Below are 14,935 nucleotides of genomic sequence, written 5' to 3'. Positions count from 1 at the left end.
TAAAAATTAAGGGAAATTTATAAAGTTTTTATAAAAATATTAAAAAATAGTGAAAATAATTAATTTGATTTAATATTTTATCTTGTTTTATTAACTTCTTAGTGGGTTAATCTTTTTAGCACGTTGTTCAATTACACAATACCTTATTTCATAAAAAATTTACATTATTCTAAGTACTGCTTGGTTTGTTTGTTTAATTTAGTTAAGGCAATGGGAAAACTGTTAAAGATTAATTAATTAATCACTCTGCATGATTTTTCAATGGTTTGTATTATAAAATCTGGGCATTTTGTCACGTGTTTCTTAAGATTTTGTTGAATTTTATTTTATTCATGTGTGTTTTTTTTTTATTTTAATTTTTATTTCCTAGTGACAGTAACAATTTGTTGAATAAAATAGAAAAAAAGTGTTTCTTACAATTTGCATAAATTGTTGGTGGCTATTTTAAGGTTTATAAAACAAGTTTTTTATGATTATTTTTATAATTCAAACATAAATTTAGTTTTAAGACTTTATTTAAAGATTGTGATGGTAAAATAAAAAATATAACAGGTGTTATAGGGGATAACTATAAAGAAATTTTGGAAAAAAATTAGTTTAAGTCTGATTTATAAAGGTTTTAGTCAGATTGATTATTGGTAATTGAAGATGTCAGGCAAAAAACTGAAGCCTGGTTTTGCATTGCATGATTTTCTTACCATGTTGCTTTCTATTATTTTCGCTTGTCTTAACACTTACATTCCAAAGCATTTTACTTTTTAAATTCTTGTCTAAATGTAATTGTAACTATTAAATAATACTCATTTCCAATTGAAATCTAGAAAAATCTCTTACTTATTTATTACAATCACATCACATGTGTTTAAATAGATTAAATTAAATGAAACTTTTACTTTAGAACATAAATTAATTTTATGTCTACAATTTTAATGGACATCTACTATAAATTAATACCATAATTCTCGTTTTTTTTTTTATTTGAAAATTTTTAATTAAATAAACATTAACAAATTAATTAAGTTTTATACGCTAAATGCACAATCAGCTAATAATGATTTAATAATAAGGCGAAAATATATGAAAACTCGTAAATTTATGGTCAATTTAAGCTGAGTGATTGCAAGTGTTTAATTAAAAATTGTTTATGATAGAAAATGAAAGTCATGAATGTTAAATACATAATCAATTGCAGCAGAATTAAACTTAAATAAAAAAAAAATAATAAGGAAATGTAAAAAAACATAAAAATCTTTAAGTTATAAATATTTTTTTCTGCTATAGATTTAAATCTATACAAAAACGATTTTTCCTTAAGAATTCCACAAAAAAATCATTTAAAATTGTACAATTTACTGAAATAGAGCTTTCCGCCATTGAATCTATTTTTAACGCCGTTAAAAAATCTATTTCTCCCAACTTTGTTTTAAGGAAGAGGAAGGAGAGAAAAAGAAACAGGGCTGCCAGACTTTGGTTAAAGTAAAAAGCAGGAGAGAGATAGTAGCAGAGCTACCAGATGGTTTAAAAAGGAAATTCAAGCAATTTCATTATTTTTCAAGGTAAAAAACGCCAAATCAGAGAAAATTCAAAATTTAGGGAAATTTTTAAGGTTTTTTTTAAAAATTAAAGAATTAATATTAAAAAAAGTGAAAATAAAGTAGCTTACCTTAAAGTACCTTCAAAAAAATATTTTTTTTATTAAAAATTAAAGAATTAATATTAAAAAATAGTGAAAATAAAGTGCCTTACCTTAAAGTACCTTCAAAAAAATATTTTTTTTTTGTTTAAAATTTTTTTTAAAAAAATTTCTCCCAAAAATCTATAAGAACTTGAAATTATAGTAAAATTTTTTACCTGAAAATTTATATGATTAGAACTGGATGACTAATTTTATAGTTTAGGTGAAATCTGACTCATTTAGCTAAACAAATTAATGAGGAATTTACTGAAATAGAGCTTTCCGCCACTGAATCTATTTTTAACGCCGTTAAAAATCTGTTTCTACCAACTTTGTTTTAAGGAAGAGGAATGAGAGAAAAAGGATCAGGGCTGCCAGATTTTGGCTAAAGTAAAAAGCAGGAGAGAGAAAGTAGCAGAGCTACCAGATGGTTTAAAAGGAAATTCAAGCATTTTCATTGCTTTTTCAAGGTAAAAATCACCAAATAAGAGAAAATTCAAAATTTAGGGAAATTTTTAAGGTTTTTTTTAAAAAATTAAAGAATTAATATTAAAAAATAGTGAAAATAAAGTAGCTTACCTTAAAGTACCTTCAAAAAAATATTTTTTTATTAAAAATTAAAGAATTAATATTAAAAAATAGTGAAAATAAAGTACCTTACCTTAAAGTACCTTCAAAAAATATTTTTTTTTTGTTTAAAACTTTTTTTAAAAAAATTTCTCACATAAAAATCTTTAAGTTATAAATATTTTCTACTTCTATAGATTTAAATCTATACAAAAACACTTTTTCCTTAAGAATTCCACAAAAAAATCATTTAAAATTGGGCAATTTTGTGAAATAGAGCTTTCCGCCATTGAATCAATTTTTAACGCCGTTAAAAATCTGTTTCTTCCAACTTTGTTTTAAGGAAGAGGAGTAGAGAAAAAGGATCAGGGCTGCCAGATTTTTTCTAAAGTAAAAAGCAGGAGAGAGAAAGTAGCAGAGCTACCAGATGGTTTAAAAGGAAATTCAAGCATTTCCATTGCTTTTTCAGGGTAAAAAACGCCAAATCAGAGAAAATTCAAAATTTAGGGAAATTTTTAAGGTTTTTTTTAAAAAATTAAAGAATTAATATTAAAAAATAGTGAAAATAAAGTTGCTTACAAGTTCTTTCAAAAAATATATTTTTTTATGTTTAAAACTTTTGTTAAAAAAATGAGTCAGTTACACAAATTTAGCTTTTTCTCCCAAAAATCTATAAAAACTTGAAATTATAGTAAAATTTTTTACCTGAAAATTTGTATGATTAGAACTGGGTGACTAATTTTATAGTTTAGGTGAAATCTGACTCATTTAGATTTGAAAAAACAAAACCATTAAAATTCTTTTAATAACAAAACAAAAAAAGGATGATCATTATAAGACTGGCTTTAAACAAATATATTTTTTTAAAGTTCTTTGAACTTTTAATAAAATTTATAGAGGATTTCTGTCATAAAATAAGAGACAAGAAAAAAGGTTTTGTTTTTAAATAACTTGAATTAAATTAAAACAAATTCCTGTGACTTCCTGGATCTTTATATGGCGTTTTATTCCTAATAAATTTTCTGTGGAATATAAAATTTAATTAGTTAAAGTTTGCCAACCTTTTGTAAAGCAACGTTTCAAGATCATGGTTACACAAATAACAGACTTTCTTTAGCTTCTTTGTCTCGACACTTTCGAGCTTTAAAATTACAAACAAAAGATGCACCTTTCTTTAGATGATCAGCAACAAAACTGTAAAATGACAACTGCGTCATTAAATTTAAACCCAACACTCACTCTTCTTTCTTTCTCAGCGTCATACAAACGTTAATGAACAAGATCTTGTGCTTTTTAACGGTTTTTAAAGATTTAAAATATTTTTAGCTTTTTTTTATTTTTGCCGGCTTTTTGTAAAAAAAAATTCCAAATACAAGCTGCCGTTTTTTGTTTTGTATTAATTTACAATGACACCTTTTGAAAAGTCGTGTGTTAATAAACAAATTATAATTATTAAAGGTTTGATTTTGTCACAAAACTTAACAAACCGTGAGGTTTTTAAAAAGACACTTTTTTTCATGTTTTAATATGTTTTTGGTCGTGAGCTTGATCAGTTGTAGTCATTAAAAATAAAAATCATTTACTTAAATGACTCAGTTTGTCACTCAATCATTTAATTTGTCATCATTAATGTTTGTTTATTAATAAAAAAAAATATATAATTTTGTTTTGCATTTCTTAAATAATTAGTAACATGTTGGTGTTTCGCTTGCGTTATTTTGGTTATTGTTAAAAGGAAATAATGTTTTTTTTGCGACACAAGAAAAAAATATAACCCAATATAGTAAAGCGTATCCTGTACTTGTTAAGAATAACAACAATATCCAGCAAACAAAATATTTCTTTTGCCGCCTTATTTCAATACAAAACGGTTTTGCTCAAAAACCGCAAACAGAAAAACCCAAAACAAATAAATAATAGTAATTTAAAACAATACAGTGTGTGAAATAATTAAAAACACAAAACAAATTAACCGCAGTAGCTTAAAGTATAAGAACAATTAAAAAAAATTTCGAAATCTGATTTGTTCAACTTTAAATTGGCCATACAGGCAGAAGAAACAACTTTTAACGGCGTTAACAATTGTTTTCTTAACTTTGAGATCTGCCAAAAACAGAGGCGCTCTTTGTGTGACAGCTCTCGTTTGGCTATTTAACGTTTTTAAAGTATGTACTTTCACAAAAGGTACTTTTATTCAAAATGGTACTTTTATTCACAAAAGGTACTTTTATTCACAAAAGGTACTTTTATTCACAAAAGGTACTTTTATTCACAAAAGGTACTTTTATTTACAAAAGGTACTTTTATTCACAAAAGGTACTTTTATTCACAAAAGGTACTTTTATTCACAAAAGGTACTTTTATTCACAAAAGGTACTTTTATTCACAAAAGGTACTTTTTTTTACAAAAGGTACTTTTATTCACAAAAGGTACTTTTATTTACAAAAGGTACTTTTATTCACAAAAGGTACTTTTATTCACAAAAGGTACTTTTATTCACAAAAGGTACTTTTATTCACAAAAGGTACTTTTATTCACAAAAGGTACAAAAAGTTTACTTTTATTCAAAATCTTTACTTTTTAGCCGTATTTTTTTAGTCAAAAGTTGTTTACTACTATTTTTTCTATTTTTTTAGTAAAAAAAAACATCTAACAGTCCTGCTCTCTTTTCTCTCCTCTCTTCCCGCAAACCAAAGTTCCTATAAATCGATTTTAAACGGCGTTGAAAATATTTTCACTGGCGGAAAGCTTTGAATAGCTTAGAATCAGCTGTTTTCATAGAATTAATGAAAGAAATACAAATTTTAAAGGAAATGGCTGAGGTTTTTTTACATAATTTAAAATTTAATGAGATTTAAAGAAATTTTATTAATAAATTTAATTATTTGGACGATTTTTTAAACAATTGTTTAAAAACAAGTTAAGGTAGTAGTATTTTTATGAAACTAAATCGATAGTCGAAAAATTAGCTGTAAAACGTTACTTATGTTAGAATAAAGAACGATTTGACATTTTTTTTATTAATAATCTTTTCTTTATTCTTTTCTAAAAGTGCTTTTTTCAAAATGGTACTTTTTTACTTCAAAAAGTACTTTTGGAAAAGGTACTTTCTACAAAAAGTACTAGTTTTAAATGTAACTTTATTAAAATTTTAGGGTATTTTATTCAAAAAGTACTATTTTAAAAAGTACTTTCTTCAAAAATTACTTTTTTAAAAGGTACTTTTTCCAAAAAGTACTATTTTAAAAGGTACACTCTTCAAATAGTACATTTTTAAAAGGTAATTTCTTCATTAAGTACTTTTTTTAAAAGGTACGTCTTCCAAAAAGTATTTTTTTAAAAGGTACTTTCTTCAAATAGTACTTTTTTAAAAGGTACTTCATCCAAAAAGTATTATTTTATAAAGAACATTCTTAAATAGTACTTTTATAAAGACTTTCTTCATTAAGTTTTTTTTTAAAATTATTTTTTGGTTATTCGATTATTCGGTTAACCGGTTATTTAATTTCTAACTTACGAAAATCGTCTAGTTTATTAAAATTAAATTAATTTTGACAAAATTATTCCAGTAATCGAGTATTTGATTAAACGATTATTCGAGTAACCGGTTAGTTTACTTCAAAATTATGGAAAATTTCTTTTATATACAAAATAATTTTGAAATAATTTCTACGAAAAAGAAATGATTTTAAGAAAATTATTCGATTAACCGGATTTTTAGTTACTCGATTATTCGGTTAACCGGTTATTTAATTTCTAACTTACGAAAATCGACTAGTTTATTAAAATAAAATTAATTTTGACAAAATTATTCAAGTAATCGTGTATTTGATAAAACGATTATTCGAGTAACCGGTTATTTTACTTCCGAATTATGCAAAATTTCTTTTATATAAATAATAATTTTGATATAATTTATTCGAAAATGAAAAGATTTTAAGAAAATTATTCGATTAACCGGATTTTTGGTTACTCGATTATTCGGTTAACCGGTTATTTAATTTCTAACTTACGAAAATCGGCTAGTTTAATAAAATTAAATTAATTTTGACAAAATTATTCTAGTAATCGGTTATTTGATTAAACGATTATTTGAGTAACCGGTTATTTTACTTCCGAATTATGCAAAATTTCTTTTATATACAAAATAATTTTGAAATAATTACTACGAAAAAGAAAAGATTTTAAGAAAATTATTCGATTAACCGGATTTTTGTTTACTCGATTATTCGGTTAACCGGTTATTTAATTTCTAACTTACGAAAATCGGCTAGTTTTAAGTACATTCTTAAATAGTACTTTTTCAAAGACTCTTTCTTCATTAACTTTTTTTTTTAAATTATACTTTTCTCAAAAAGTACTTTTAGAAAAATTTGTTTGTTAAAAAAGTAGTATTTTTAAGAGTTTATTTTATTGACTTACCTAGAATTGACTAAAGTGTTAGTTTGTTTTTGCCGGTATTTTATTATGCTCTTCTTAAGTCTGAATAGTTTTTTTGTAGTTTATTTTTTGCGTTGTTATATTTGAATTTAATGTTTTTCAAAATTTTAGTTTTTTTCCTATGAATTATATTATGTCATTTATATGTTGTTACAACAATGTAAACTTTGTTAGAATTTCCATTTTTCTTAAACGTTAAATTTTTGCCATAAAACAAATTACTAGTAATTTCTTGTTATTTTCCGCCTTTAGCTCATGTTTAAATGGACGGCCTTTCAAACATTTAATTATGATGTGTTTTATTTATTTACACCATAAACAAACGCCATGAGTTCTTGTTGTTGTAGGTGGTTGTTCTAAAGTTGATTACTAACAGAAAAATTCTCATGAATTAGAAGGTGAGCTGTTAAGCTGCGTTGTAAAAAACATCTTAAACCATTTATAGTTAGAAAGGTAAACAAAACCATATAAAATAGAATTGTTGTGAAATGAAATATAAAAAACAAGTTGTTTTTATATAGCTTTAAAAAAAATAACAAAATTTGTATACAATAATGACCGGAAACCTGTAAAAGTAGCCTTAAATAGACAAATAATTTCAAAAATTTATGGGATACAAACAAAGTTGTGGTTATACAAAATTTTTTAACTTAATTTCTTCTTATATTAGACAGCTAAACATATGTAGGCGTTAATTGTTATTTAAAAATTCATTCATTCATTTTCGTTAAAAACAATGAGTTAATTGTTGCAAATAACAAAAGATTTAAGTCACAAACCTGATGCTGTGCAGAATGACGCTCTCTCTCTGCTTTCCAAGGCAGAGAAAGAGCTCCATTTTGCTGAATGTTTCTTAAGTCTTTCGTTTGTTTTGTAAACAAACCCCAATGAAGCAACAACAACAAGCAATTGAAACTAGTATGTTTTGTCAACAAATCCTAACGCAACAACATTGAATTGACAATTTGTTATTGTTTTGTAAACAAAATAATGACATTTCGCAGAGTTTTATTTACTTTTAGTTGTTTTCTGTTGATTTCTTTATGAAAATCCTGGCATTTTATTAAATTTTCTATCAGATGCTAAATAAAAAGGTAAATATTTTTAAACACACCCACCCATTTACCCCTGGCTTCTTGTTAATTCTAATAAAAACAATAAATATTTAGTAGAATAAATATATAAGAAGAATTATTCATAACTTTTTTTTATATATTTTTTGCTTTAATATAAAATAAATCTTTTTCAATATTTTGTCATTTGTATGCAAGATATATTAACATTAAGAGTACGAGATATTTTGTTGCTTGTACGCATTAGCAAAGAACAATCACTTAAAAAACGTCAATGGTTTTTAGCGTAATTTTAAAACTCACGCACGTAATTTTTTTTTGTAGTAGTTGTGTATTTTATTTTAACAACATTTTGTTTTATTTATTATGCTCTTAAAGTTGTTAATAATAATTTACTCTTTTTTTTGTTTGTTAGTCATAAATGAGGGTTTTTTTGTAAATATAAATTTAGCTAAATGTAAAACACTTTTAGCGGTTTTTTGTTGAAAATATTTTAAAGCTTTTTGGAGAAATAGTTGTAAAGTGGAAATTGATGAGTAATTTATGATCAAAGAAAGAATAATTTTATAAAATTAGAAAAAATTAGCAATAATATTCATAAAATAAGTAACTTTTTATAATTGATTAAACGATTATTCGTGTAACCGGTTATTTTACTTCAAAATTATGGAAAATTTATTTTATATACAAAATAATTTATTCGAAAATGAAAAGATTTTTAGAAAATTATTCGATTAACCGGATTTTTGGTTATTCGATTATTCGGTTAACCGGTTATTTAATTTCTAACTTACGAAAATCGGCTAGTTTATTAAAATTAAATTAATTTTTACAAAATTATTCCAGTAATTGGGTATTTGAGTAAACGGTTATTCGAGTAACCGGTTAGTTTACTTCAAAATTATGGAAAATTTCTTTTATATACAAACTAATTTTGAAATAATTTCTACGAAAAAGAAAAGAGTTTAAGAAAATTATTCCATTAACCGGATTTTTAGTTACTCGATTATTCGGTTAACCGGTTATTTAATTTCTAACTTACGAAAATCGACTAGTTTATTAAAATTAAATTAATTTTGACGAAATTATTCCAGATATCGGCTATTTGATTAAACGATTATTCGAGTAACCGTTTAGTTTACTTCAAAATTATGAAAAATTTCTTTTATATACAAAATAATTTTGAAATAATTTTAACGAAAAAGAAAAAATTTTAAGAAAATTATTCGATTAACCGGATTGTTGGTTAATCGATTATTCGGTTAACCGGTTATTTAATTTCAAAGTTACGAAAATCGGCTAGTTTATTAAAATTAAATTAATTTTGACAAAATTATTCCAGTAATCGTTTGTTTGATTTAACGATTATTCGAGTAACCGTTTAGTTTACTTCAAAATTATGGAAAATTTCTTTTATATACAAAATAATTTTGAAATAATTTCTCCGAAAAAGAAAAGATTTTAAGAAAATTATTCGATTAACCGGATTTTTGGTTAATCGATTATTCGGTTAACCGGTTATTTAATTTCTAACTTATGAAAATCGACAAGCTAATTAAAATTAAATTAATTTTGATAAAATTGTTCCAGTAATTGGGTATTTGATTAAACGATTATTCGAGTAATCGGTTATTTTACTTTAAAATTATGGAAAATAGGTCAACAATATAAATTGAAATTGATTTATTGCTCAAACAAAGTAATTTTCCTCCTTTCAGCCTTTTTTGTAAGTTTTTATAACAATTCAGGCGTTTTTATTCTTATTTTTATGGTGGCAACACTTGTATTACGCCATTTGTGCAAAGAGCGTGAGAGAGAGAGCGCTCTTAAAGAGTAATGCCAAGTCTGGTTTATGATGTAGTGTTGTTATTTGTTTTTTGCAAACTTTTGTGTTTTGTTTTCATTTGCTTTATTATGATTGTTGTTGTTGCCATTTGACTGGCTTGTTAGCACTAGTTGTTGTTAAATTTAATTTAAAAACAAATGTCAATTTCCCCCATCCATTCATTTACGTTCATACAGTCGAAGTGTTGAGAAGTGTTCTTAACTTTAGTGTTAATAAGAAAGCAAAAAAAAAAGCGCGTTAAAGGAAAAAACGGCGTGCTTTAAACAAACTTACTAGACATTTATTCCTCAGAAACACTGTAAATATTTTTTTGTTAATCTTTGAAAAAAAATTAAAAATAAAAATAAATTTCCAATAAATAAACAACGGTTCGTAAGCTTTTGAAAAATACTATTTAAAGTTTTATATTTTTAAAAAATCTTAACAAGGAACGAACCTGTTAAAAGTTAAAAAAATAATTAAGAAACAAATTTAATCTAAAATAAAAATTGATTTGTAATTGAAGTTGAACAAGTTTCCAAATCCAGTGAAAATTGTGTTTTGTTAGTGTGTACTGAGTGTGTGTAATTTTGATTACAACATTCAACATGTACTTCGTCGTATGCGTATGAAATCGTGAAAAAATAAAATTTGATTTGAAAATTTTTGTCATAATGCACTCATCTTATGTACTCGAGCATTTGATTAATGCCCAAATAAATATTAATGAACAACAACATAAACAAGCTCCAAAACTAGAAAAACAAAAACTACAAACTAAAGAAAAATCTTTGAAATTTTGCAATCAAGTGTTAAAAGCTTTAAAAGAAGTTGGTGCCATAAATAAATCAAAAAAATTGCAAAACAATTAAAAAGAACAAATTGTGATAAAAAAATATAAAACATTTTTCAAAAAAAATAAGAAAATTTATTTTTGAAATTTTCTTAAAATTAAAAGAAAATTTTTTAAAATTTAAAAAACGCTTAAATAAAAAAAAATCGCCAAAAAAATTTTTTTTAAGGATTTTGAAATAAATCATTTAAAAATTTAATTTAATAAAGTTTTAACCAAAATAAAAGAAATTTGTGAAAAAAAACTTAAATTCTAACAGAATTAAAAATAAATTTTAAAACTTTCATCAACAAAACAAATAAAATTAAATAAAATTTAAACAATTTTCACTTAATTTAGCAATAAAGTTAAAAAAAACGCTAAATTGAAAACTTTAAAAAAAAACGCCAAAATAAGGAAACTTCAAGAAAAGGAAAAAAATAAATAAAAACATATAAACTTCAATATAAATAAAATTTTTAAAGAAAATTCTTCAAAGAAAACAGCGAAAATTTCTTTGAAAACTATTTTGTAACAAAAAAAAAAAAAAAAAACGCTACAAATTTTGTTAAAGAAAAATTTTAAAAATAAAAACAAAAGCTGCTTAAAACTTTTAAACGGAAAAGAATTTAAGGAAATTCTAAGAAAAATTAAAATTAGAAAAGTTCAACAAAAGTTGAAAATTTTCGAAATTTTTTGGATTTTAAAAAAGATTTAAAACAACAACATTCTAAATTTTTAGAAAATATAAATAAAGTTGAACTACTACATAAAAACACTATCAAAAAGGATCAACGAAAAAAAAAAATAAATTTTGAAAATTTTTATTTTTTGAAAAATTTCAAAAAGAAAAGATTTGAAAAAATCACGCAAAAATCTAAAATTAAGGAAACAAATAATAAACAAAAATTATTTTAAATTTACAAAAACAGTATTTTGTTAAAGAAAACATCTGGCAATTCACAACAAACCAAAAACTAGTCAATCATCATGATTTTCAACAAATATTTATTGAAAATTTCCAATGCTGTACAGCATAAAACCAATAAGGAAAATCTTAAAACCAGCAGCAGTTCAACCAAAGGCCCACAGAATTCTTCCTGCTCCAACTCCATAGACATACCCATTTCAAATAATAACAATAACAACAATGCAGCTGCACGTAATTTAGAATACGAAAGAGCCATAGCAGCCTCCTATCATAATCAACATAATCATCATCATCATCATCCGCATAGTCAGCAGCAGCAACAACACCATCACACCTCTTCACACAGCCACCTAATACCCAAGAAAAAGAAACCCAAAATAAATGTACACAATACCAACAATACAAAAACTTGCCTCACCACCGACGAACTGGCCATTATCATTAAAGGAGGCTCTAATAATAATAAAACCAAACGACATACCTTAAAAGAGACCAGCACCCACAATACATTGTATTCGGCTACACCACCACCTTTGAGAGAAACTAAAAGTGCTCTTACTTTGAATCTATCCACCTCACCCTCTTCGGGGGTTTATTCCAATGGTGGCTCTTCATCGTTTGCCTCTACGCCTACATCACTGCAGGCACCGTCCTCTTCACGCTCCTGCTCGTCCACGGAGTCTTTGAATTCATCGGAAAATGGTGCCACACCCTATTCATCGAATGTCTCAACACCCACTTCATTGCCGTTCAGTGGCGGTAATCCGGTTTGGCCGTTGTCGGGCGCCTCGCTGCAAATCTCCTATGAATTGGCCGTATTGCGCATTAGAATGTGGATCTATCCGTGGGTATTCCTTTTTGAAATTATTAAGTTTAAGAAAATACTACTATACTACTATTTTTCAAATGAGCTAGAATCAGATTTTTTTCTAATTTTAATGATTTCCTTTGATTAAAAATATATTAAAGTGATTTTTGTAAGATTTTTAAAATAGTAGTAAAAAATACTACTATTTTTAAATTAGCTAAAATAAAGATTTTTTTCTAATTTTAATGATATCCTTTGCATAAAAACCTGTTAAAATGGTTTTTATTACTTTTTTAAAAAAGTATTAAAAATACTACTATTTTTCAAATCAGCTAAATCAGCATTTTTTTCTTATTTTAATGATTTCCTTAGCATAAAAATATATTAAAATGGTTTTTGAAAGATTTTTAAAAAAGTAGTAAAAATACTACTATTTTTTAAATCAGCTAAATCAGCATTTTTTCTAATTTTAATGATTTCCTTAGCTTAAAAATATATTAAAATGGTTTTTGAAAGATTTTTAAAAAAGTAGTAAAAATACTACTATTTTTCAAATGAGTAAAATCAGGATTTTTTCTTATTTTAATGATTTCCTTTGATTAAAAATATATTTAAAGTTATTTTTGTAAGATTTTTAAAAAAGTATTGAAATACATACTACTATTTTTCAAAAGAGCTAAAAAGGTTTTTTTCTTTTTTTTAATGATTTTCTTTGCATAAAAACCTGTTAAAATGGTTTTTATTAATTTTTTAAAAAAGTATTAAAAATACTACTATTTTTCAAATCAGCTAAAAAGGATTTTTCTTATTTTAATGTTAAATGGTTTGCATAAAAAATTTTTAAAATGTGTTTTGTTACTTTTTTTAAAAAAGTACTACTATTTTCAAATTAGCTAAAACCAGTTATTTTAGTAAATTTATTTTTCAAATGACCTAAAATCAAGATTTTTTTCTAAATTTAAAGATTTCCTTAGCATAAAAATATATTACAATGGTTTTTGAAAGATTTTTAAAAAAAGTAGTAAAAATACTACTATTTTTCAAATGAGCTAAAATCAGGTTTATTCCATATTTTAATGATTTTCTTAGCATAAAAATATATTAAAATGGTTTTTGAAAGATTTTTAAAAAAGTAGTAAAATACTACTATTTTTCAAATGAGCTAAAATCAGGATTTTTTTCTTATTTTAATGATTTCCTTTGATTAAAAATATATGTAGAGTGATTTTTGTAAGATTTTTAAAAAAGTAGTAAAATACTACTATTTTTGAAAAGAGCTAAAATCAGAATTTTTTATTATTTTAATGATTTCCTTTGAATCAAAATATATTTAAAGTGATTTTTGTAAGATTTTTAAAAAAGTAGTAAAATACTACTATTTTTGAAATGAGCTAAAATTAGGATTTTTTTCTTATTTTAATGATTTCCTTTCCATAAAAAAACTGTTAATATGATTTTTTGTTACTTTTTGAAAAAGTACTACTATTTTCAAATTTTCTAAAACTAGTTATTTTAGTAAATTTATTTTTCAAAATACATTTTAAAATCTTATTTTTTTTACTAATTTTAAAGATTTCCCTTGCATACAAATATATTAAGGTTATTTTTGGAACTTTTTTTAAAAAGTAGTAAAAATACTACTATTTTTCAAATGAGCTAAAATCAGGATTTTTTCTTATTTTAAAAATGTCCTTTGCTTAAACATATATTACAGTGGTTTTTGAAAGATTTTTAAAAAAGTACTAAAAATACTACTATTTTTCAAATGAGCTAAAGTTAGATTTTTTAATAATTTTAATGATTTCCTTTGCATAAAATCCTGTTAAAATGGTTTTTGTTAAAATATTAAAAATACTACCTTTTTCAAATTAGCTAAAACCAGTTATTTTAGTAAATTTATTTTTCAAAATAATTAAAATCTGATTTTTTTACTAATTTTAATGATTTCCCTTGCATAAAAATATATTAAGGTGATTTTTGGAACTTTTTTAAAAAAGTAGTAAAAATACTACTATTTTTCAAATGAGCTAAAATCAGGATTTTTTCTTATTTTAATGATTTCCTTTGATTAAAAATATATTTAAAGTGATTTTTGTAAGATTTTTAAAAAGGTAGTAAAATACTACTATTTTTCAAATGAGCTAAAATCAGGTTTATTTCTTATTTTAATGATTTTCTTAGCATAAAAAACTGTTAAAATGGTTTTTGTTACTTTTTTTTAAAAAAGTATTAAAAATACTACCTTTTTCAAATTAGCTAAAACCAGTTATTTTAGTAAATTTATTTTTCAAATGACCTAAAATCAAGATTTTTTTCTAATTTTAATGATTTCCTTAGCATAAAAATATATTACAATGGTTTTTGAAAGATTTTTAAAAAAGTAATAAAAATACTACTATTTTTGAAAAGAGCTAAAATCAGAATTTTTTCTAATTTTAATGATTTCCTTTGATTAAAAATATATTTAAAGTGATTTTTGTAAGATTTTTAAAAAAGTAGTAAAATACTACTATTTTTCAAAAGGGCTAAAAAGGCTTTTTTCTTATTTTAATCATTTACTTTGCATAAAAACCTGTTAAAATGGTTTTTGTTACTTTTTTTTAAAAAAGTATTAAAAATACTCCCTTTTCAAATAAGCTAAAACCAGTTATTTTAGTAAATTTATTTTTCAAATGACCTAAAATCAAGATTTTTTTCTAATTTTAATGATTTCCTTAGCATAAAAATATATTAAAATGGTTTTTGAAAGATTTTTAAAAAAGTAGTGAAAATACTACTATTTT

The 14,935-nt window shown here is 23.8% G+C and overlaps 1 protein-coding gene across 5 annotated transcripts in view; it reads left to right on the top strand.

Moving 5' to 3' along the window:
• csw (corkscrew) overlaps nt 1-14,935 on the top strand; it is an 87,914-nt gene that overhangs the window by 44,500 nt on the left and 28,479 nt on the right. Inside the window, exon 1 of one of the 5 annotated variants that reach the window (XM_065506659.1) lies at nt 11,116-12,188. The exons of 2 other annotated variants lie outside the window; for them this stretch is intronic. In XM_065506659.1, the coding sequence (XP_065362731.1) occupies nt 11,404-12,188 (785 nt within the window). In that variant the 5' untranslated portion in view covers nt 11,116-11,403. Of the gene's footprint in view, nt 1-11,115; nt 12,189-14,935 lie in introns of those variants that run through there. 2 more of the 5 variants (XM_065506656.1, XM_065506655.1) reach the window with 2 other exon arrangements.

Source organism: Calliphora vicina, chromosome 4, assembly GCF_958450345.1.
Source record: "Calliphora vicina chromosome 4, idCalVici1.1, whole genome shotgun sequence".
Classification (NCBI taxonomy): Eukaryota; Metazoa; Arthropoda; class Insecta; order Diptera; family Calliphoridae; genus Calliphora; species Calliphora vicina.
This window is presented reverse-complemented; position numbering and strand designations above follow the sequence as displayed.